The 23,552-nt window shown below is 35.6% G+C and overlaps 1 protein-coding gene across 3 annotated transcripts in view; it reads right to left on the minus strand.

The window, feature by feature from the left end:
* Nucleotides 1-13,761: 13,761 nt before the first annotated feature.
* The window catches only part of cisd2 (CDGSH iron sulfur domain 2), a 38,402-nt gene continuing 28,611 nt past the window's right edge, over nucleotides 13,762-23,552 (minus strand). Inside the window, exons 2-3 of one of the 3 annotated variants that reach the window (XM_051929648.1) lie at nucleotides 16,474-16,688; nucleotides 14,856-15,926 (exon numbers count right to left, since the gene is read on the minus strand). In XM_051929648.1, the coding sequence (XP_051785608.1) occupies nucleotides 15,837-15,926; nucleotides 16,474-16,688 (305 nt within the window). In that variant the 3' untranslated portion in view covers nucleotides 14,856-15,836. Of the gene's footprint in view, nucleotides 14,223-14,855; nucleotides 15,927-16,473; nucleotides 16,689-23,552 lie in introns of those variants that run through there. The other 2 variants (XR_007935391.1, XM_051929649.1) reach the window with 2 other exon arrangements.

A 23,552-nucleotide genomic window follows, 5' to 3' on the forward strand; every position in this document is an offset into this window, starting at 1 on the left:
AACATTAAACAGCAGTTACGGCAAGCCGATATCAAATACAGCCTCTTGTATCCTGCCAAACTGAAAGTGGATATGCAAGGCCAATACTACGTCATGGCATGGCAAGGAGATATCACCTGCTGTCTGATCCACTTGTAATGACATGGGTACCATAATTATACAGTAATCCCTCGCTATATCGCGCTTCGACTTTCGCGGCTTCACTCTATCGCGGATTTTATATGTAAGCATATTTAAATATATATCGCATATTTTTTGCTGGTTCGCGGATTTCTGCGGACAATGGGTCTTTTAATTTCTGGTACATGCTTCCTCAGTTGGTTTGCCCAGTTGATTTCATACAAGGGACGCTATTGGCAGATGGCTGAGAAGCTACCCAACCAGAGCGCATATTATGTATTAAATAAAACTCCTCAAATATATTGTGAGCATGGGGGCTGTTCGCACCCCTAGAGGATACGGCCGCTCCTCAAAAAATGCTGAAAGATTACCTTCACATTGCTGCCATCCTTGCTGGGCTTACATTGTGGCTGCTTTGTCAAGCAATATGCTTCCCGCACAGTGCTTCGCATACTTAAAAGATCAAACAGCACGTATTGATTTTTGATTGTTTACTTTTCTCTCTCTCTCTTACTCGGACATTCTCTGCTCCTGACGGAGGGGGGTGTCAGCAGGGGGGCTGTTCGCACCCTTAGACAATACGGACGCTCGTCTAAAAATGCTGAAAGATTATCTTCACATTGCTCCCTTCCGTGCAGCTGCTTTGTCAAGCGACATGCTTCCACACGGTGCTTCGCATACTTAAAAGCTTGAACGGCACGTATTGATTTTTGATTGTTTGTTTTTCTCTGTCTCTCTCACTCCCTCTGACATTCTCTGCTCCTGACGGAGGGGGTGTGAGCAGAGGGGCTGTTCGCACACTGGCCTAGAAGATACGGACGCTCCTCTAAAAAATGCTGAAAGACTACCTTCACATTGCTCTCTTCCTTGCAGCTGCTTTGTCTGGCGGTGCTTCGCATACTTAAAAGCCAAACAACCCTATTGATTTTTGATTGTTTGCTTTTTTCTCTCTCTCTCTCTGACATTCTCTGCTCCTGACACGCACTCCTTTGAAAAGGAAGATATGTTTGCATTCTTTTAATTGTGAGACGGAACTGTCATCTCTGTCTTGTCATGGAGCACAATTTAAACTTTTGAAAAAGAGACAAATGTTTGTTTGCAGTGTTTGAATAAAGTTCCTGTCTCTCTACAACCTCCTGTGTTTCTGTGCAAATCTGTGACCCAAGCATGACAATATAAAAATAACCATATAAACATATGGTTTCTACTTCGCGGATTTTCACCTTTCGCGGAGGGTTCTGGAATGCAACCCCTGCAATCGAGGAGGGATTACTGTACATCCTTTTCATTACTCTGACGCTTTCTGTTTATGTTTTAATTACAGTTATAGATGTGTGTGTGGAAGAAATTAATTTGTTTTTTTCTTTCTTTTTTTTTTTTACTACCCTAAAGGAGACTGCTTAACATCATACCCTTGGTTTATTGTTATTCTTATTATTGCATTAGGATTTACTATGCTTATCCAAGACCACTTTTTAACACCATTCCCTGGGTTTATTATCTTAATACTTTAAGATTGCTGAAGATTATACTTTATGCTTATAGTTTGTTAATGATTATATTTTAGGCATATAGTATTTAGACTTTATTGGTAATAGATATCTCTACTTTTTAATCCTCAAACGCCACTGCGTGGGAGCTTGTTTTGAACGTGCTCTGTCTCTAGGTATGTCAGAGGACCGGGACTTTGTGAAGTGGGGTTCAGCCTCACGTGGGGAGGCAAAAGGGGGGGATAAGGGGGGAGAGAAAGAGAGCAGGCTATATCCAGTGGTGGGGGTCAATCTGTTTTCAATCCTATTTTTTGTAAAAACTGATCTATTTGTATGGAATGATTAAAATTAATAAAAAAAAAAAAAAAAGGGACACTACATGAGTGCACAAAGCAGGCTCAGAACCAACTGACACCCCATTTTTGCACACCTTATATGTGACTCAACCAAAAGTCACATATTAACAATGCCAAAAAGATTTTCTTTATCTTTAAGAAGGAGCCAAGAATTAGCAGGGTGTACTGTACATTGGAATGAAGTGATGGAAATACAACTCTGTGTCAGCTGTCACAATAATGAACTGTTTAGGTATGGCCTTGCAGTTTCTTCAGGAGGCAGAGATGTAAAATGTAAAATGAGACATCCATTTCTTTTCAGATTGGAACAGAAACACTGTATGGTATAGTAACATTCTAGTTGAATTTGCAAACAAAAAAAGATTCTCTAAAATGACAGAAATAACCGAGTACCAACTTTAGTATCAAAACACACAGCATACAAGTGACTTTTGGACATATCAAATTAGTCTGTTCTTCTGAGTATGTCACATTGATTGTACTGTATTTATGAAATGATTTAATCTGTGATACTTTTATCCCAGACTTTGTTTTTCAGTAATTGCAAGACTGCTGGTATGTGTTAGATAAGAATGATTTTTATATGTGGTTTCAATAATTAAATCAGTGTGAGGTGCACATCTGCGAATGATCAGGTGTAGCAAATAATTTGGTTTTGCTAAAAGGATTATTTAGTCATTGGCTCATGTCAATGTGAACACTGGCTTTATTTGCAACAGATGAGCAGCAGTGGGTGGACGACTACAGATGTTCTCATAATGTGAGAAGAGCAAATAATGTTAGCAGACCATAGTGATATCTGGTGAGGGAATTTAAATTCCCTTTTGATAGCAGCTGTCTGATTTGCTGCTATTGCTTCATTCATTCATCACTCTCTGAACTGTTCTTTTTTAATTTAGGGACTAAAAACATGTATGAACATATTGGATGCAATAACTGTTTTGAAATTCTTGTTTTCCTTTGTGTTTATGCAGAAATATTCTTGGGGTTTGTATTTTTCACACATTCATACTTATTTAATGTATACATTTATACATATTGTAATCCATTCAGTTAGCCAATAAAAGGTGTTATTTTGCTTCATTTCTCTTTGTTTAAAAACCTCAGTTTATATATTCTGTTATTGTTATTTGGTGAAAGATTTAACTCATATAATGAAATTAGATGTCTGAACATCAGAGACATTGTGATGAGAACAGGCCATTCAGCCCAACAAGCTTGCCAATCCTCTCCACTTAATTCTTCCAAAGTAACATCAAGTCGAATTTTGAAGATCCCTACTGTCTACTACACTACTTAGTAAGTTATTCCATGTGTTTGTTCTTCTCTCTGTGAACTAAAACTTTTTAACATTTGTCCAAAATGTACCCTTAGCAGTTTCCAACCATGCCTCTGTGTTATTGCTGAACCCAATTTAAATTAATAGCGTGGATCCACTTGACTAATTCCCTTCATAATTTTAAACACTTCAATGATGTCACCTCTTAATCTCAACTTGATAAACTATCTGATGGCGGGGATTCTTTTCTTATATAAAACACAGTTTTTATTCCAGCTATTCTGGTGTTTAATAGTGTACTGTAGGTTATACAAGTTTTTAAAAACTTTCTTTGCCCCATGTTCTCTTTCATTTTCTATCTATTCGTGCGTATCCAGTTCATGGTCACAGGGAGCCACTGCTCATCCTGGTAGCATTGGCATAATTGTGTGAACCAGTCCTGGACAGGGCACCAGTATATATCAGTGCACATTCACTCCAATGTGGCAAATTTAGCATCACCGTTTAATCCAACAGGTAAACCTTTGGGAATATAAAACAATGCAGACACAGAGTGTGTGCTGATTCCCTACAGATTTACCACAGCAACACAATGTATGCATAATACTGCAATTGTACATTATAACATGGCATTATGTTTCATAAACACATTGTGCACATACTAGCATGGAAAATGTGTACATAGGACAACCAAATGAAGTTTATAAAGAAGTGGATTTACAATAACCTAGCTCTACACTGACTAAGTTATTCAGTATTAGACCCAGTTATGAATTCTGCTATTAGAAAATTCTGCAGTTTGCAAACACTTGTCAAAATAGGTAATATGGCTGGCAATGTTTGTCATAGGCTAGAGATTTACTATTAACATAAGTATACATTAGGTACTGCGGTTGGCTGGCGCCCTGCCTGGGGATTTGTTCCTGCCTTGTGCCCTGTATTCGCTGGGATTGGCTTTGTATTTTTAGCTATCGTGCACTTCTACTGTTTAGGAACACAAGACCCCGATGTGTGCTGTAAAGCATAATCACAATTACAAAATGCCAGGCAAGCTGAGTAAGGCTAGGCATATCTGTAATTCAAGAGAACACGGGTAACACATACACACTAATCACTCGTCACTTCCAAAATTCCAGAAATTGCCAATATACTCCAGTAGCTTATTCAACATGCCATATCATAAATTAATTTTGATAACTGATCATTTTTAGTGTTTTTTTTGGCATACAGTATTTTGCCTTGGTTTAACTAACACATTCAGGTTTATTGACTGTAATCACAGACAGCTTTTTTTTAACAACATTTTAATTAAATATGCCTTTTTAAAACCCTCTTTTTCCATTTCAGGGACACAAACAAGCAGAGTCAATTAGGTAAACAGCAGGAACCATCATTGGAAAGTTGGACACCAGTCTATCAAATGGCACCCACACAACCACATTCACTCAGGTCACCCTGACTAAGGAGTCTGCAATTAACATAAACTGCACAATTCTGAGGTTTGGGGGATGCCCACTGGGACACAGGGAGGACATGCAGATTACTAATTACCAGTCACTGGCAAAGGTTAATACCACGAAACATGCCACAGTGGCACTAATTAGTGCTGCTTCTTCCAAAAAAATCCAAACATAAGCAGACTTCAATTCAACTTCATTCAATTTGTGAAATACAACTAGCAATAATGTACAACATGTTGTGCAGAAAGGCTGGCATTGACAAGCAGAACAATAAAAATTGTTTACCCAAGAGAATTAATTTGGAAATGCAGAATTCTTCTCCAAACTGGCTTTCTTCCTTACTGTATGTGCTTTGTATCTGGATGAATGAGAGACTGAGTTGTAAGATGAAAGAAGCCCACCTAAAATATATATAATGAGTCAGTTCCATTAATCATCACAAAACTCATGACTCTGAGCAAAATTAAATAAACAGAACCACTGCCCTTCGTCTGTTTAATAATCATGGAAAATTCTTTAAAAATGGTCACATTGCTTTAGCTCATGTCATGAAGGAAACAAAGTTTATCTTTGAGTCACTGGTGCAACTTTAACATAATGTATGATTAACTCTTTTAAGGTTTCAAGATGTGAAGAAGGGGCCTGAGTTGCCTCGAAAGCTTGCATATTGTGATCTTTTTAATTAGCCAATAAAAGGTGTCATTTTGCTTGACTTCTCACTACATTCATAATGGCTAACACGGTACAACACCCTAGTACTAAGGAAAACAGGAGAAACATTTTGGTCATCTCATAAAAACCAAGATTATTTGGGATCCTGCCAGGAACTCATACTGTAAACCCAATGAAAACATGTTCTTATTTGTAGCAATTAAAAATATTTTTCAATATGCATTCAATAATGAATAACAACATCAGTTAAAAAGTGCAAATCTCTAGCCTCATATTTTTTGTTTGAAACCAGACTCCTGTCAGCATTTACAGTTTTAGACAAATAATATATATTTTTTCTAATTTGTACTTTACAAAAGGCTTGCTACAGTTAGGGTAGCATTTATTATCTCATGTATGCTTCTCTCTGTGTTCTCCAGTTTTCTCCAACATCATGACAATTATAAATAGATGACTAAGTCAGGTAACTCTGAAAGTGCCATGCAATATTCAGCCGAGGCAGGCTCCAATCCAACTCTGCATGGTCCTGAAATGTTCATTGTAGCCTAGAAAAATAGGTGGATGCTCATAATTTAGAAAATATGCAAATACTGATGTAGACTTGACAAAAAATTAATGGACTAGTGTGTCAATCAAGTTTAATTTGCACCATGCCCTTGATTAATCTTGAGAATCCAGCTTCCCTCAAGCCTGTTTTGGAATAAAATGGCTTTGATGACAAACAAATGAGTGATATAAAGAAAAACCTGATTTTCTTTTTGTTCATTTGTACTGTCATTAGTTGTTTTAGACTTGTAAATAATTCTTCGGTTAATCAATGAAGCCAGCAGAAAGAAACAACATGAGTATAATTCTATCTTGTACAATATGTGACCCCAAATTGAATTTGCGGAATCCACTTCAACCCAACCCTTTCCGTGGAGCGGGGCTCACAATGTTGTAGGATCATGCTGGCACACAGTTAAAAGGCAGACAACCAAAGGGCTTCTGGACACTTCTTTTAAATACAAAATTCTTATGACAGCTGAAGATGCCCAAAGGTAAAATCACATGCCTTCTTCAGACCAATTCAGAGATACTTGTTAGCCCTGTGTTCTCATCTATGAGATGTAACCTTAAGGAACTTCAACAGAAATAAACTGTTCTCGCTACAGCTTTGAGGTAACATTGTTAAACCCAGCACTGCATTTATTTGTAACTTTGTTACTTGTCCTTACCCTCTTCCAGATAGATAGATAGATAGTATGGACTCGTGGTGAGGCACACACTGCTTCCTTGTTGCAAATTTGCCTTGGCATTTGGGTCTGTGTCATTGTCAGGAGGCAGCCTGTCACACTTTCAAAAGCTTTGTGGAAACAGTTGTTAACATTGTAGACAGGTGGCTGATCCTAACCTTGTGACAAGAAGTCACCAGTAAACTTGGGCTTGGCCATGTGGTCTTATTTATGCATTTACTTGTGTCCCATTATCTCACCAGTAATTTACACAACTTGCTTCAATTGCAAGATGGGAAAATTTGACCTCTAAATGTATCATAAAATTATTAAGTGTGGATTGAGTAGAATTTTGTTATTAATCAGTATTAATGAAGTGTAGTGATTTAGAAACATTATACAGACTGCAAGGACAGGAGTAACCTGGGGGCTGCTCTAATGTGATGTTCCTGCAACACGACATTTTCTTTAAGGCCTACCTATCACTGCAAAACCTGAAAGCAAAAGAAAAAATCACAAAACCTGACCTATTTCAGGGAGTGATACAATCTCAGGAAATCAAGTAAAGTTGCTGGAAGTCAGAATGGAGATGAGCTGGAGACTGACTATAGCAGTAGATGTTACAAACTAGCTAACATTCCTTTCTCGTTCATTTCTCCCCCAGATGAATTTAATGTTGGCCCAGTTTGATTGCAATAAGAAACTTCTCTGCTGCATTGTGTGATCCAACATTGTGTTTCAGCATTTTGAATTTACCTGGCTTCAGTGGAATTTTAAGGTGTGTTTTAAGGACCTTTTCAGACTGATTAGCTTGTGTTTCTAATGGTATCTTCAATATCTGATAGAATATTTACTTCAAAAAGAGAACAGTTATCCCATAAACACAGATCACCAAGTTGTCACCCACTGCAATGCAACTGCTTTTTGGTTGTCCAAACTGGCAGAACCCGGCCTAGTTACCACCACCTCCTCCATAATAATCCATAACATAGGCATCCCCAAAGACTATGGTTGTACTCCTTATTCACTAACTCCATCATTAAATTTGAGGAAGACACCACCATCATGGGCCTAATCACCAACAATGAAGAGATGGCTTACAGAGAAGACTTGCCTTCTGACATAGTGGTGTCAGCACAGCATTCAATTCCAAGCAGCTGCTCAGAGATTTCATGAGGCAGAGAGCAAACCACAAACTCATCTAAATCAGTATGGGTATTCCAATGATGGCCAGTAGCTTTTGATTTCTTTTAACTTACCATCACTGATAAACAGAATTGGAAACAACACATTGTAGCAAAGATGTTTTACCAGTACCTTTTATTTCTTAAATATCAGAGGAAAGCCCTGATGTCTCCATGTATGCCCGCCAAATCCAACAGGTGCACACAGAAGCCCCATGCTCACTGGCTACAGAACATCCTGGTAAAGCACCTGTTCAGTTTTACACCACAAATCATTACCCAAGACTGAAAGATGGTGTAGTAAGTATCACTGCTGTGTCTAAAGCCTGAAGGTTTAGGCTCAAATTCTATAAAGTTTCTCCTTGAATTTTCCCCAGGTATTCTAAGTTTCCTTCCACATTCTGTAATTGTAAATTCTGACCTTACTTGCTTCTCTAAATAAACAACAAGATAATGAATGGATACCATCCATATGATTATTATCCAGTCTATACCGGCACAAGGCAGGAACAAAACCAGAACTGGATGTATGCACACACACACACACACACACACACACACACACATAAACATAAGTTGCTTTTAGCAGAACAATTTAGAATTACCCGTTAACATGCATATCTTTGGGATGGAGGTAGAAGCCACAGTACATGTGAAAAACTAAAATGAAGACTGGGGAAATTTGTAAAGTCCAGACAAACCAATATGACCTTAAGGTATTGGGGATTAATGATAGAAGCATTAGCCATTCATCACTGTGATTATTACTGTAAGCATCCACTCTTAAAACATGCAACCTTGAATGTATGCATTTTCTGTGGGAGTCCACAGACTGAAATTGCAATAACTATTTGTGGCGAGTAAGAGATAAAAGAACGTAGCATTATGAAACCCACTTATCTCAGGATGTCAGGGCGATAGGAACTTGGTAGTCAGCTACCCAATTATATTAGTTTGATCCTTTTGAATGACCTATTTTGAGATATATATATATATATATATATATATATATATATACATATACAGTACTGTGCAAAAGTTTTAGGCAGGTGTGAAAAAATGCTGTAAACAAAGAATGCTTTCAAAAGTGGAAGTGTTAATCTTTTTTTTCATCAAATCAACAAAATGCAGTGAATGAACAAAAGAGAAATCTAAAATCAATATTTGGTGTGACCACCCTTTGCCTTCAAAACAGCATCAATTCCAATAACAATTTGTTAAGGATCTGTTTTTTTCTGAACCTCGCTTTTCACAGCTGTCGCGCTACGGCGTGTGTTACGATTATTTGACAGTATGTAGATCGTGGTAATTACATTCATGGCATTCGTTTTCTGAATCACAATCTGACTGTATGGGTGGTTACCTGCCAGGTAACGCTTGTGGTTGGTCAGGAAGTCGCCTTACATCCACCATGTGCCCTCTTTCTGTTTCCAGAAGCTGATCATAGAATGGTTTTAATAGTTTACTTTCAAATAATGCAAAGAGTATGCGACACGTGTTTCTCCTAATTCTGGGCTCATCGGCATACACACTCACTGCATCCCCTCTCGTGAATCGAATCTCTATCGTCAGCGCCAGAGTTGAAGCCCCTAACGTTGCCGTCAGCAAGTCGGCTAACATCCGCCATGTGCCGTCTTTCAGTTGCGAGAAGCAGATCATAGAATGGTTGAAACTGTTGCCCCTAACGTTGCGCCACGGTGTGTGGTTCGTTTATACCTCGTGTCTTCTCATTAAACTTTTATCTCGCGAATATGTTATTGCAATCCGCAGCGGGAGCGTTTCTATAAACTTAATTTAAAGTTACGTTTTACACCGTGCTTTGTTTCCCTTATGAACATGCTTGTATGCTTCACTCGCTCCCTTCTCAATTGTTTAATGAATTTTTTGCTCTTCGCATTTTTGCGGCTCTTCCTTCATTTCCCCCTACTTCGTTCTTTTATCTCGCGAATATGTTATTGCAATCCTTAACGGGAGCGTTTCAATAAACTAATTGAAAATAGTTCTGCATTTACCTTTTTAGTAAAAGGCGAGCTTTTAAGCCTGAGAAATCACCCCGTAAATGCACACGTTTAATTGCACATGTGTTAATATGTATGGTTACACAGTATTAAAAGACAGTGAACGTCAGTTACCTTTGTTCCCGCGTTTGATAAAAGGCGAGCTTTTAAGCCTGAGAAATCACCCCGTAAATGCACACGTTTAATTGCACGTGTTAATATGTATGCTTACACAGTATTAAAAGACAGTCAAAAATTAACGTCATTTACCTTCGTTCCCGCGTTTGACTCGTGCTGTAAATCTCTTCCTTGTTTTTAGTTCACGTGATTACGTAGGAGGCGTGATGACGCGATACGTGACTCCGCCTCCTCCATTACAGTATATGGACAAAAAATATGTTCCAGTTATGACCATTACGCGTAGAATTTCGAAGTGAAACCTGCCTAACTTTTGTAAGTAAGCTGTAAGGAATGAGCCTGCCAAATTTCAGCCTTCCACCTACACGGGAAGTTCGAGAATTAGTGATGAGTGAGTCAGTCAGTGAGGGCTTTGCCTTTTATTAATATGTATATATATATATATATATATATATATATATATATATATATACAGACACACACACATACAGTAAATGTGCATATTGGCAGATTTAATATTTTCTGACTAAAACACTACTCTTACCGAACCTGGAGAATACTGCCATTTTTGTGATTCACGGTGATCAGTAATGAATTTCATTTTTCGCCCAGAAGAAATGCACTCTAACAAGATGACTCACCAGTCATGCAAATTGACCTGTGCCATCAAAGTTGCAACAGACTGCACCACATTGATTTTCTTAAAACCATTAAAAGTGGTTTTGTGAACTTTGATGAGATCCATGGTGTCTCGAACAACAATGGCTACTTGCAGGTACAATAAGAATCACACACATTAGAATCAACACACATTCACATATGGGAGTATGAATTTTATCTGTCTACCTGTTATCAATGTACCACCTCCACTATGTTGCTTCTGAGGTGACAATGTCACATCATCTTTAACCTTCCTTTGTGAAATGATTCCCATTACCTCTGCTCCTTTCTGGAAAAGAGCATTGGCTGTTGTGAAACAAATGTGACTAATGTGGCTCAATGACAATGAGATTGAGACTCCAATAACCTGACCAAGCTTTTGAGTAATTGGTCTAAGGACAGCTTGTTATATAGCAGAAGCCTCGGAAAAATGATAGAGGTAACGCAAATGACCAGTACTCGCAAATCGTTCCATTCCAGAAATTCTTACGATTGATAGATTGGGATCATTCTGAAGAACACACAGTCCTGGATACAACATCAGAGGTATTTGCCAACTCTGGATTTCTCTTTAGGCTTATCAATCTATACAAGAGAACTTGGGAATGGTCACATTATGAGGGAAGGTCTTTATGGCAAATAGACAGTGAATCACATTGGATCACAATGAACAGACTGATCCTACATTATCTGACAATTTTTTCTTACTGTTTTAACAAGATGTTTTTTGACCTCTCTTGGTTTAAGCCTTTTGCAGATTTACCGATCAACTAATCCTTTCCTTTCAGTTAGACAAACATATTTCTGTTTATAATATCATGAATCACCTAAGTGCACATTTTATCAGTTGAGTGTGGAGCCATCTAGTGAGAAAATGTAGAATACAATAATTAAATCATTTTCTTGCCTGTTTTATCCTGTTTAGAAGCTCAAGGAGCCAAAATGAACAAAGGCAGTAAACTGCAAAGGCTTTCTGTTAAAATAATATACTGCCTGTTTAATAAAACTATTTCATAATATTATGACAAATTGAAATCTAAACATAGAATAGTTAATCTAATAATATTATAACAAACTATTAAATATTTGACTAAATTAATTACTTTATTCTCAAGTTCCATTTTATTAAGTATCTTCATTTGGTCCTTAAATGTTATATTTGTCCAAGAGATATCAAAAGTCTTGTTCTTTATGGAATGAAACATGTGCATATTAACTCAGATTAGTACAAACTTATAAAACAAGAACCTAACTACCCAAATTATTAACCAATTATTTTAACAATTTTTTTTCTTTATAATTTTAAGTTGTACCTACCTGTGGCACAACAGGTAATGCTACTGGAGACTGGATTTAAAAATTCATGCTGGTCCCCACCATTTTCCTCCTGAATCCCAAAACCTCACACCTTAGGCTAACTGGCAACTAGAAACTGGCCTGCTATGAGCGATTGTGGTTGTGATCATAAGTGTGCTCACAATGGACTGGTATACCATCCACTGGTTAGCTCAGGCCCTTGTACATGATGCTGCCTTAATAAGTTAGCTTTAAAAATAGAAGTATGGATACTTGAATTAAGTAGGCTCAGAAATGAATGGAGTGAATGATTATAGTTGCCATGCGTTGCAACCCTAAGATTTTGAATAAAAGGGCTTAGAAAATTGATACAGGTAGTCAGTTTAATTCAGCTAATTAAAAAAATGTTAATATACCAGGAAATGCTGTATAATACTTTTTACTTTTTAAAGCATTTGGTCAACTGAAAACAAATGGTTTCTTTTTTGCAACTGTTAATTACACATTAGAAATTCTATACTATGTGTGGCATAGTGGTGTGTTTTTTTGCTCATTTACATTTTTTGTAGCCTGTTCAGATGATGTTAGCAGCTCAACCTCAACCCTGTTTAACTGAAATATAAGTACTATAATCCTGTTATATACTGAGGCTCCTAAAGCTGTTCAATTTTAATTAAAACCATGGTCCAAAACAGCTTTTTCATTACAAGATTATGAGGATCCAAAGCAGCTGTGCAATTCAGGAACCAATAGTGGGCAGGCTGTCAGTTCATTACAAGGCCAAAACTCACAAATATTCTCACATACTAGATTAAAATTGGAATGTCAGACCAACATGCATAGTTTAGAGATGTAGGAGGAAAATGGAGTACCTAGAGAATGTCCATGTGGACAAGAGAACAACACATACAACCAGTATCCCAGCAGGAGCCAAATGCAAGTCCTTGAAGCTGTTAGGCACCAAGACTTATCCCTGTACTACTGCGCCAACCAATTTAGTAAGTCCTCAAACCACAAACTCAGTCCAATTTACTGCTTATGTAATATAACTTACCTTATTAATACTTAAATATTTACATGTAAGAAATACCATATAGGAGATAATGATGATGACTGATGTCACTGTATTTTCAAAGTTTGAAAACTGTAAACCAGAGGTAAAACGTTTTGCATTACTGGATGACCATAAAATGTCACTCGAGATATTTTACTAGGCTGTTCTTCTGAAACACTTTTCCAAAATTTCAAAAACTCTCCTAAACTGACAGGTTTCTAAAACTGCAGAAGATCCCTACAGAGCTCGCAAAGGCTAAAAACCAGCTTGCATCAGCAAAAGGGGGGAGAGGAAATCAGAACACATGAATGCTGAAAAAAAGAAGAAAAAAAATTGGAGACACCGTATTTTGGCTATTTTTGCCTAATGAAGGCTAAACATCTGAAATTTGTAAGTCTGTAAAGTTTTGTTTTTATACATCATGAAAGGAAGAACATAATCATTTATTGCTCCCACATATATTAAGTGCTAGCTTCTTACACACCTCCCAATATTTACTGTATACGTATATGGTATGTTGAGTAATTTATAAAATTCACTGTGAAAATAACATTCTTAAAAAAAAAAAGGATGATTTTTTTTTGAAGTTTATCAATTTCAGATTAAATTCCCAGTGTGCTTTTGACCAGTTCAAGAAATCTGAAAAAAATATGTTGTTAAAGTTTTTAGCATACATGATTTGATCATTCTCCTGACCTTAACCAGCTCGTATAATGCCATGATTTTTTCTTTGCTTCTTATTTTAAAATCAGATTTACACTACAATTTTGGTTAATCTAAAAAAATTAACATAAAGAAATCCTCCATAAAAATTTAAATTTACAAATTAACACAAAATGTCTAAAAGCACAAATAATTTTTATTCTCTAAATAGTTCTTCAAAACATTATACATATAAGAATAAAACACTAACTAAAATGTAAACAGTTGCCTGCAGCATAATTACTGAAGGACAAATCTGGTAAAGTTAGCCTTTGAACTTAACTGAAACATATACAATAGAAAAATCCTGGGACTTGGGATTTATACATAATAAACATACAATAATTTAGTTATGCTAAACACTTAACATCTGAATGTGTTTTAATGTATTTGATATTCTGCATTTCCGCAAAATGATGTGAAAGTTTTCTCAACAACTAAATCACTCTTATTTCTGAAGTCTGTTAATATACACTGTATTTTGTCTTTTTCACTTAGTGAAATGGTGGAATGATGACAGTTAAAGAAATTAAATCGTACCCAACCCTAGTAATTGCTCTCGTCAATTATATAATATATAGTGTATACATACATACTGTACTGTAAATACACATTAAAACATAAAACATCAACCTTCTGTCACTCTTTTTACAATTCTACAGCAGGATAAAAGGCACATTTAAAATATTTACTCAAAACCAAAGTAAGTACAAAACTAAAAAAAAGTAACGCATTTCACCCACAGCAGAACTAAATAAATACCTATAAACACTTCTGTTTCTGTAAATAGTCTCATGCGGACCAGATAATAAACTGCTCTTCACGTTGAGTTTGACAGCATGTATTTCTTCCACTTTTGGCCACGTCTAGTAATGCTTCCTTCCATATGGCAGCCCCTCTCTCTGTACATAACTTTAGAGGGATTAACATTTAAAATTCACATCAATATTTGTCAATTTTTTAAATATTACTCTAGCTTATTAAACAAGCACTAATATAATTTAGCAACACCAGAGTAATTTGACAATAGTGCACATTACCTACTGTATCATTTATTACTAATTCAAAGCTCTATCTCTTTGCATATAGTACTACCATAACCACACAAGCTTTTATTAAAAGTCTACAACAGCTTGAAATCAAATGGGTTTATCATGTCATGGAATCAAATGAAATGTTTCAACAGAGGATCCTGAAATAATACTACAGAATTTGTCCATTCCTCATTTGGACTTTTGTTTACCCATTACAGGGTTGAATGGACTAAAGTGCTTATACACGCAGTAAAAGGCAGGAACCAACCTCACCTGAATGAGATGTCAGTCCATCACAGGAAACTCAAACAGATGGCCTCCACTCACACTGGGGCATTAATTATGAATAAATGTGTCAGATAAAGTACATCCATATATTCTGTAGGAAAAAAATCTCTTTAGAACTTTCCATTCTAATCCACATGGAATCTATACGTTACCCCACACCTGCTTCTCCAGATCTGCCCAGTTTCTCAATAGCTGTTATAGGTATCTTTATTATTAACGCAGAGTTGGGTCTTACAATTTTAACAAGGATCCAAAAAAATGTGTTGCTTTGCATTTTTTGCAGTGATACTTCTAATGGAACCTTTCCATATTGTCCAAACAAAAAAAAAAAAAAAAAAAAATTCCTACAGGAAAGAGTGACCAAGTTACTAGTCAACACTAATCCATAGCATAGCATGGAAAGCTGTTCTTAGATACAACACACAATCTGCTGACAAACCAATACACATGCTATTATGTTTAACAAATCTTAATTTAAGGTATATTAGTGCTAATAGTACTATAGTATTTCCCCATAAGCTTAGTGTTTCAAAGACCACTTCTTATTAAGGTGGCTCTACCAAACGTATGTGTTGAAAAAGGCTGGTTTTTAAAGCTTACCAAAAAGGCTTACTGTCAACTCTTAAGCAGAAATTTAAAAATTTCTCTTGGTCTCTCAACAAAAATAAAACGAGCTGTGAGACTAATGTCTCTCATTTATCTTACTTAGGTGCTGAAGAGCAAAACTGCATTTATAAACACAAAAATGTAATTCTGATAAGTAAAGAAGTGAAAAAACACTACAAATATACACACACACACACACACAAAAAAAATCACATTTTAAGTTCATTTCAACACCTCTGAGAAGTTTGGACAAACAGATAAGAACAGAAATTAAATTGTTTCCACATTATAGCACTTTCTTCTTAAGAATTAGTGGTCCCACGTTATCTCCCGTCAACTCATTATGTTTTATGTGAGACTTATCACAAACAGGAAACTGAAATAGAAAAGAAGAAGCAAATTAGGCAGCTGTAAATAGCTGAGCAAACATTATTTGTGCTCATTATACTCTGGCTGTTTAAAAAAGTAAACACACTAGTGAATGAGAATTCAGGAAAATTAATGCAGTACAGTGCAGCAATCACATGCAGTATATTGAACAAATCTTTGCTTAGTTCCTTAAAAAATAGCCAACTTCAAAGCTAAAAATGGGATAAGTAACATTATATATAGAAACTGGCTTCCAATAAAGAAATCAATTGGACAAATGAAAGAACAATGAGACTACACCTGAGCATCAGTGTCCTTGACAACATCTAGTACTTTCCCATAAAGGTACACTAGCAGTAAGAATAACACAGATATTGGTTGGTGGTAGTAAAACAATTAGTTAATCACAAATACTCAAATTTGAGATACTTTTAAGTTACGCTCTTATTTTTATCAGTGAATATACATTTGCATGGCATATGCTGTATCTTTAATCTGAAATGCAGCAATTTTAAAAAAATTATTATACAATAAAAAAATGTTGCTATTCTTACTGTTTTCGATCGCCAACACCTGCAGTAACAGGCACTAGGACTGTTAAGATCTTCAATGTCGATTTCATTTACAACTTTAGGGTTTTCTTTCTGAATCTTCAGATTAATAAGGCTGTCTTTCTGTTTTTTCTTTTTTGGAAGGAAAGGACGAATGGTGATGTACCCAAGGAGTGCAAGAATGCCAAGCAATGGAAGTAGGCGTAACCACTCTGAAACTAATCACAAACATAGAAAGGCAAACGTTATTTTCACATATGATCATTTACTTTCAATCATCTAACAATGACCCAGAAACAGAGGTTTACAAGTCACCAAATAATTCCTAGTCAATGTAATGAATTATTATTATTATTATTATTATTATAAGATGGCTTTTACACACTACTAGGTCTTATTTTTTTCCAATATGTAATCTTGCACACACAATATTTAGCTTTACAGTTTAATGCATTTTATTATCAAAATAAAAGTACAGCATAACAAAACTAGTCTACAACACTTGACCTAAAAATACAATCAGAGTTTCAAATAACTTTATATTTTGATGATATAGTTATAATATGCATGCAAACTGGGTTAGTGTTATCTTTATTGCTTTAGTTGTAAACATCAACTCACAAGACTTGTGCTGCTAATGGTACCAGCAGGTGAGTTCAAGAACAATTTGACACAATACACTAAATTATTAAAGCTAAAAATAAACTGGACAAGTGACTACAGCTGTGCATGCATGTCAAGTTTTAACTTTGATGAAACTGATATTGTTTTAAAAATAAATGGCTAATTATATGTTCAAGGGCAATAAAGGCATCAAACTACATTTATTACTACTTATTAGTTGACTGCGTGTGATTCAATCAGTTACATTTCTTTTTTTCGCAATTGGAGTACAGTCAGTTGATGTGACTTGCTCATTGTTACAAATAGTGGGATTTGTACCTGCAGCTTTAGGGTTTGAAGTCCAAAACCTCAACCACTATATAAATGTAAAATGCAAGTAACAATGAAGGCTAAAGTTTGCTAGAGAGTTAAATTATTAATCCAAAAACTGTAAACTCTGTCTTTAATAAAAATAATTTAGAATGAAATTTTGGGACCAAATATAACCTTAAATGTCTTTTTAACAATATAAGTGTTCTAAAGTGAGAGAGTGGGCAGCCATAATTCCTGACCAAGTTAATAAATGCTTGCATCATAGTATGCAGTATGGCACTGCACAACTCAATTGTAAAGTGATTCTTGACTTTTGACCAATATACACAATTTTACTTCTAAATGAGACCACTTGTTGCCCTTAAATAATATTTTATATTTCTTAATAATAATATGCTGAATTTATTTCCATTATTTTTTCATTATTACAATACAATAATGGAATTTGTCAGTTGACTCTTCCATTTGTTATGTGTCAGTATATTTTACAGCATTGTGTAGAATCCACAAGAAATGTAAATTTGTGATTTAATTAAAATTATAATGGATTTCAGCCTGTCCTCAATCACTACAAGTAACAAAGGTACCCCCTATTACTCATGTATTTTACCGTATTTTTTCACAGGTTTTGAACACTTCGGCAGACTTAGTTAATATTTAAAAAAAGAACTGGCTTCTCAGACATCAACCAAGGTTTTTACAATTCTTGTACATTTTCCACCTAAATTGTATCTGGATATACTGTATTTTAGTGGGAATAATTACATCTACACATTTAAATGTGCCTCCAGGATATCCGGAAAGAGACTGCAGTTAGATCTCACCGACGGCCCGACTTGCTCACTGTAAGATGAGGGGCTTTAATCTGTCATATTGGTTGATCAGTTCATTACAGAACGCTGCTATTTGTTTCTCACCACTTTGGTATGTGAATTGATCAGCCTGATCACACGTCAACTGCTATACGATCTTGGAAAAAGAAGGAACAACTAGACTTGATCTGATTAACCAGAACTTATGCAAAATGATTTATATTTGTGTACATGTGTGGATTTCTTCAGACATCATATTGTGTATGTTTACTTTGTGGGGTTTGTTATATTATGATTTTTATCCCAATTTTTTCCAGAAATAAAGTCCATTACTCTGATGATACACTGTATTATATGATGTTTGTTTTTATTTTCTGGCTAAGAAACAGTTTCTAGGAAAAACTGCTACTCCTGAACTACAAGGTGGACATGAATTTAAGACTTTACCATATGGCTTTTTATTGCGCTGTTGAACATTGACAAGATACCATGCACTACCACGAAAAGCACCTGCTATCAGGAAAGTTCAAGATCTGTTGAAATATCTCGAATGGATTACGCAGTGTATATTTTTGAATTTTGGAAAACTCCAATTTAAAAGCAGCGGTGAATCTTAAAATAAAGACAAATGTTCTGTGTGACTTCAATTTCCAGATTATACTTATGTTTCAGATTTACCCTAAGAGAGAGTCACTTATCTATCCTATCTAGTAATTAATCAAAGAGAGAGATTTGACAGTATCATACAGTTAAAAAACCAAGCCTAAATAGAACTGTGGTGACTGAAATGCCTTTCATTCAAGTGATGTCAAAATTGCATAAATTAATATACTGTTGCTTGTTGTGTAGGTGTATGGTCCGTTTCTAATTGTAGTTCATATTTTTTAAGTATAATGTTTTGTTTCTGCTTTTTAATATTAATAAGTACTACAACTGTTAAAACTTGTATTCTAAAGCTTAAACTGTTGGCTGCAATGAACCAGAACACATAGCAGATCATGTAGCAACTTTGTCAATAAATAATAGTGTCAGAGAAATACTGAATAATTTTAATCTGTAAATCATTGGGTTGTTTTCAGTGTACACAGCATTATGTTGTGGGAATGCTTCTCTGCAGCAGGCCCTAGAGGGCTTGTGAGGATAGAGGGTAAAATGCAGCAAAAATGCTTGGATATTTGGAGGAACACCTGATGCAATGCACAGAAATCTGTTGCCTTGGGAGAAGATTTGCTTTACAGCAAGTCAACCAGTACATTTACATGATCGCACAGCTAAGCAGAAGAATGTTCTGCATGTAATCCATTAACAGAAACATTATTAATAAGGTGTTAGTTTAGTTTTTATTCCACCTATTTTCTATATATATATTTTGAAACGGTGTAATCTAGTGATGCAGTGGTCAGTGTTCATAACGCAAATAATTGAGGGTAATCTAAAAAGAGGATAAATGTTACTTACTTGAGAGCACATAAAGGACTATAAATATTTCTATAAAACACAAGAACGTTATCATAGGTGTCATGCTAGAGTTCGGATTCATGGTGGCAGGTGATGACATTTAACTCTTTTTGGCACAGTTTAGTGACATTAGAGTGCTTTGGGTAAAGGAGAATTCCAGAAGGTTACTTGCACATGTAAACACGGATTTTTAAGAAACCAAGTTTTCTGCCTTAACTGGGTTATTCACCTTATTGCGGTTATGTGTGTGCATATAAACACACTCAATGACCCCAAACATAAAGCCAAAGCTACATTGGAATTGTCTTAAACCAACAATGTTAATGTCCTGGAGTGGCAGAGTCCAGATCTCAGTCCAATTGAGGATTTTGTTGCCAGACATGAAAGAGGCTGTTCATTTCACAATGCCCCATGCCACAGAGGTTGAGCAATTTTTCACACAAAAAATGGGGAAAGATTGGCAGTGTCCAGATGAGCAAAGCCAATAAAGAACCAAGCATACAGACTGTCTTGGCTGTCCAAGTCAGTACAGTATTTCCCCCGGAATATGAACGCTCCAGAACTCGAACAACTTGGAATCCGAACAAGCAAGTTTTGCCCTGGAATCCGAATGCCCAGCACGTTGTTCGTGTGTGTTTGTGAATATGTTTTTCCCCAGCGCTCAGGCCACCCATACACTTGGTCTTTCAGTTCGTTGTCAGAAGCTGTAGTGAAAGCATCTTGTGTGATTTTCACTGCTAATTTTATGCTTTTGTGCCTGTTTTGTGTTATTTTTTTTATATATTAACAACTTAGTGTATTTCGCCATGTGTCCTAAAAAGTGCAGTGAGGGAAAATAAGAGTAAGAGGAAAGCTGTTTGAGCTACAATTGAAGTTAAGAAAGAGCTTATCGCTAAGCATGAAAGAAGTACATGTGTGGCTTATCTCGCTACTATGCTCGGGATGCCTAAATCGACTGTTTGTACGATTTTGAAAAATAAAGAAGCTATCAAAGCAGCTGATGTGGCGAAAGGGGTTACGACACTGACCTCTAGGACATCGAAAAGTATGGAAGAGTTTGGATTAATGAAAAACAGGTTTTTATATTTTAAATTTTATTAATTTACATTTTTATTCAAATTTTATTATAATTTGTTAATGTTTTACCTTAAAATCCAGTGTATTTACTGTTAAAATCATTTTGTAAATTTGAGATTGTGGGACCCAGGAACAAATTAATTCCAGTTTCTATTATTTTAAAGGGGGAAAAATTGTCTTGGGACTCGTTCTGGAAAGGATTAAGTCGATTCCAAGGTATCACTGTACTTAGTAGAAGCACCTTTAAAAGGGTGTATAATTCTGCAGTCAGTTATTTTGTGTTTTATATCTGTAATTAATTTAGATCACTTTGCAGAGATTTTTTTCTTCTCCACTTTGACATTAAGTCCTTTTTATTTATTGATAAGTGTCAAAAAAAGCCAAATTAAAATACACTGTGACTCAATGTTGTAAAAATTTGAGATACCTTCCAAAGGAGGTAGAGTGCTAATCACAGATGGTATCAATCAAACATGTATGGAGGCACCACTTGTTTTCTTTTCAATAGTTGTTGCAAGTTCATTTGTATTTTATTCCCTCTATTGAATCACTTAGGCCCTGTCCACACAACTATATTTTCATTTAAAAAACACAAATTTTCCATTTTGCCTTGCACTCACACTGCCCTCAGCATTTTCAACACATAGAAACAACTTTGAAAACACTCTTCAGAGCCATAAAAATGCAAAAATGTAGTCTCAGTGTTTGTAATGTGTATGGGAGAAAATTCAGACTCTTGACCATGGTCTGATTAGTTTGGCGCTTGTAATGAGCAGGATACAATCAGGGAAGGGCCACGTAATTAACATCTCATTCTCTGATTGGTCATACTTCATGGAAGAAAAACATATTGCCACATAGCATGGAAAAGAATAGTTGCTTTCCAAAGCGCTTGTTGTGCTGCTTACATTTATGCATCTAAACTGCATTTTGTACAATTTGAATTCTGCATACATGCACAAAAGGCAAATAATTTACAGATTGCTAGTTATGAATAAATCCTGTGGTCGGTGGTGTTACTGTCCCATCAGGGATTTTTCCACTGATATACGCAGTGTAGGACAATGATTACATCATATGTACTTTGTCATCTTAGTGTACATTGAGATACTTTTGTAAACGATGTGAAAAACACTAGTATGGATGGAGATTACGTTCACTTTAAAAATGACATTTTGAAATGAAAATGTAGTAGTGTGGATGTAGACTTAGTAACTGGCACAACAAGTATTAAAAACTTTCCTGCATTACATTCTGAGTTGCCTTTCTCTGGCCTTATTTTTCTTGTCACCTGGCCAAAACTAGACCATAGGTACTATGATGCTGAAGAGATTAACTATAAACTAAAACTAAAGTCTCAATGTAAATGAAAATAGAAAAAACAAACTAATTACACCATTAATCTTTAATTTAAAAGTAGCAAGTAAACTGGCACAAATTACCATTCATACCCACAGATAAATTATAAATGGTTAAATGAGGTAGAATATGCCTGTCAATCAAGTCCCTAACTTTAATTTTAATAGTGGAAATTAGTGCTGGGCAGTATGACCAAAATTGTATATCATGGTATTTTTCAAAATTATACCGGTTTCACGGTATTAGACGGTATTTTTTTCCCATGCATGAGTGGATGTTAACCACATTTTCCACTGCAATTACTGACTAAGAATAACCTATTCCATTGTCATGAGAATTGTACATTGTACAAATAACATTTTAATGTGCACACAAGTATTAATATAGGTTTGCATGGCCCCATAAAGTGATAGTTTTCAAGGGGGGTGGCACTAATGAAGAAAGGGAATCACACTGCAGGGACAGATGCAGTCAAAATATAGAACCTTTTTACTGAACACAGTTTGCAAACAACTTAAACTAACATTTTGACAACGTATTTTCAACCATCCAAAGAGGCATTTAGACTAGTAAAATATCCAGAGGTGCTTGTCAAAAGTTGTATTGCACTGAACATGTCTTAGAAAAGGAATAAATAGTAAATATTTTTGTAAACCAACTACACTTTGTTAATGTTAACAATATCTGTCCACTGACATGTTAAGAGTGACTTTTTAAACAACTTTACCATCATTAAACTGCATAATATTTAAACTAATAAATAATAACAATACAATAAATAATAGTGCAACTTCCAGTAATAATAGCTGTTACTTCCAAGACTTCAAAGCCCAGGTGCATTACACAATATTCACCAAATTAAAATAAAATAAAACAAGTGCAACTTGGTGATGACATCTTTACCAACTGAACCATCATTAAAGCAAACTGCATTAATATGGACCTTGCTTCAACTAAGCTATATACATAAATAATAAAACTGCAACCTGCATTTATAATGCTATTTGTGGTGTAGCCCTACGGAAGTATATTAGGGCCATGGTAAAGAAAAAAAAAATATGGACAGGTGAAGAAAAAAAAAAAAACTATATGGTCGTGATTAAAGTCAACATTTCCACTTTATTATCATAGTTTATTTTGTCATTAAAGTAGAATGTCGTAAACTTCATTCTAAACTCAATGTTTTAATTTACTAGATTTTTCTCAAACCCCGTCATAAGTTAATGTAGCACATTAAATGCTTTGTGTTAAGTGTTCCCCCGACCCAGTTGTTTAATCGGCTATGTGCTTCTTAAACTGACTTACTCTGCACTAAGAGGAAGCGCCAGCAGCGATCATCGCACAGAAATACATTCACTTCATGATATTCCTGCTCTCTGAAGGTACGATGTTCTACTTTAATGACAAATTACAAGAATAAAGTCAATACGTCGACTTTAA

The sequence above is a fragment of the Erpetoichthys calabaricus genome, chromosome 7 (assembly GCF_900747795.2).
Source record: "Erpetoichthys calabaricus chromosome 7, fErpCal1.3, whole genome shotgun sequence".
NCBI classification, from domain to species: domain Eukaryota; kingdom Metazoa; phylum Chordata; class Cladistia; order Polypteriformes; family Polypteridae; genus Erpetoichthys; species Erpetoichthys calabaricus.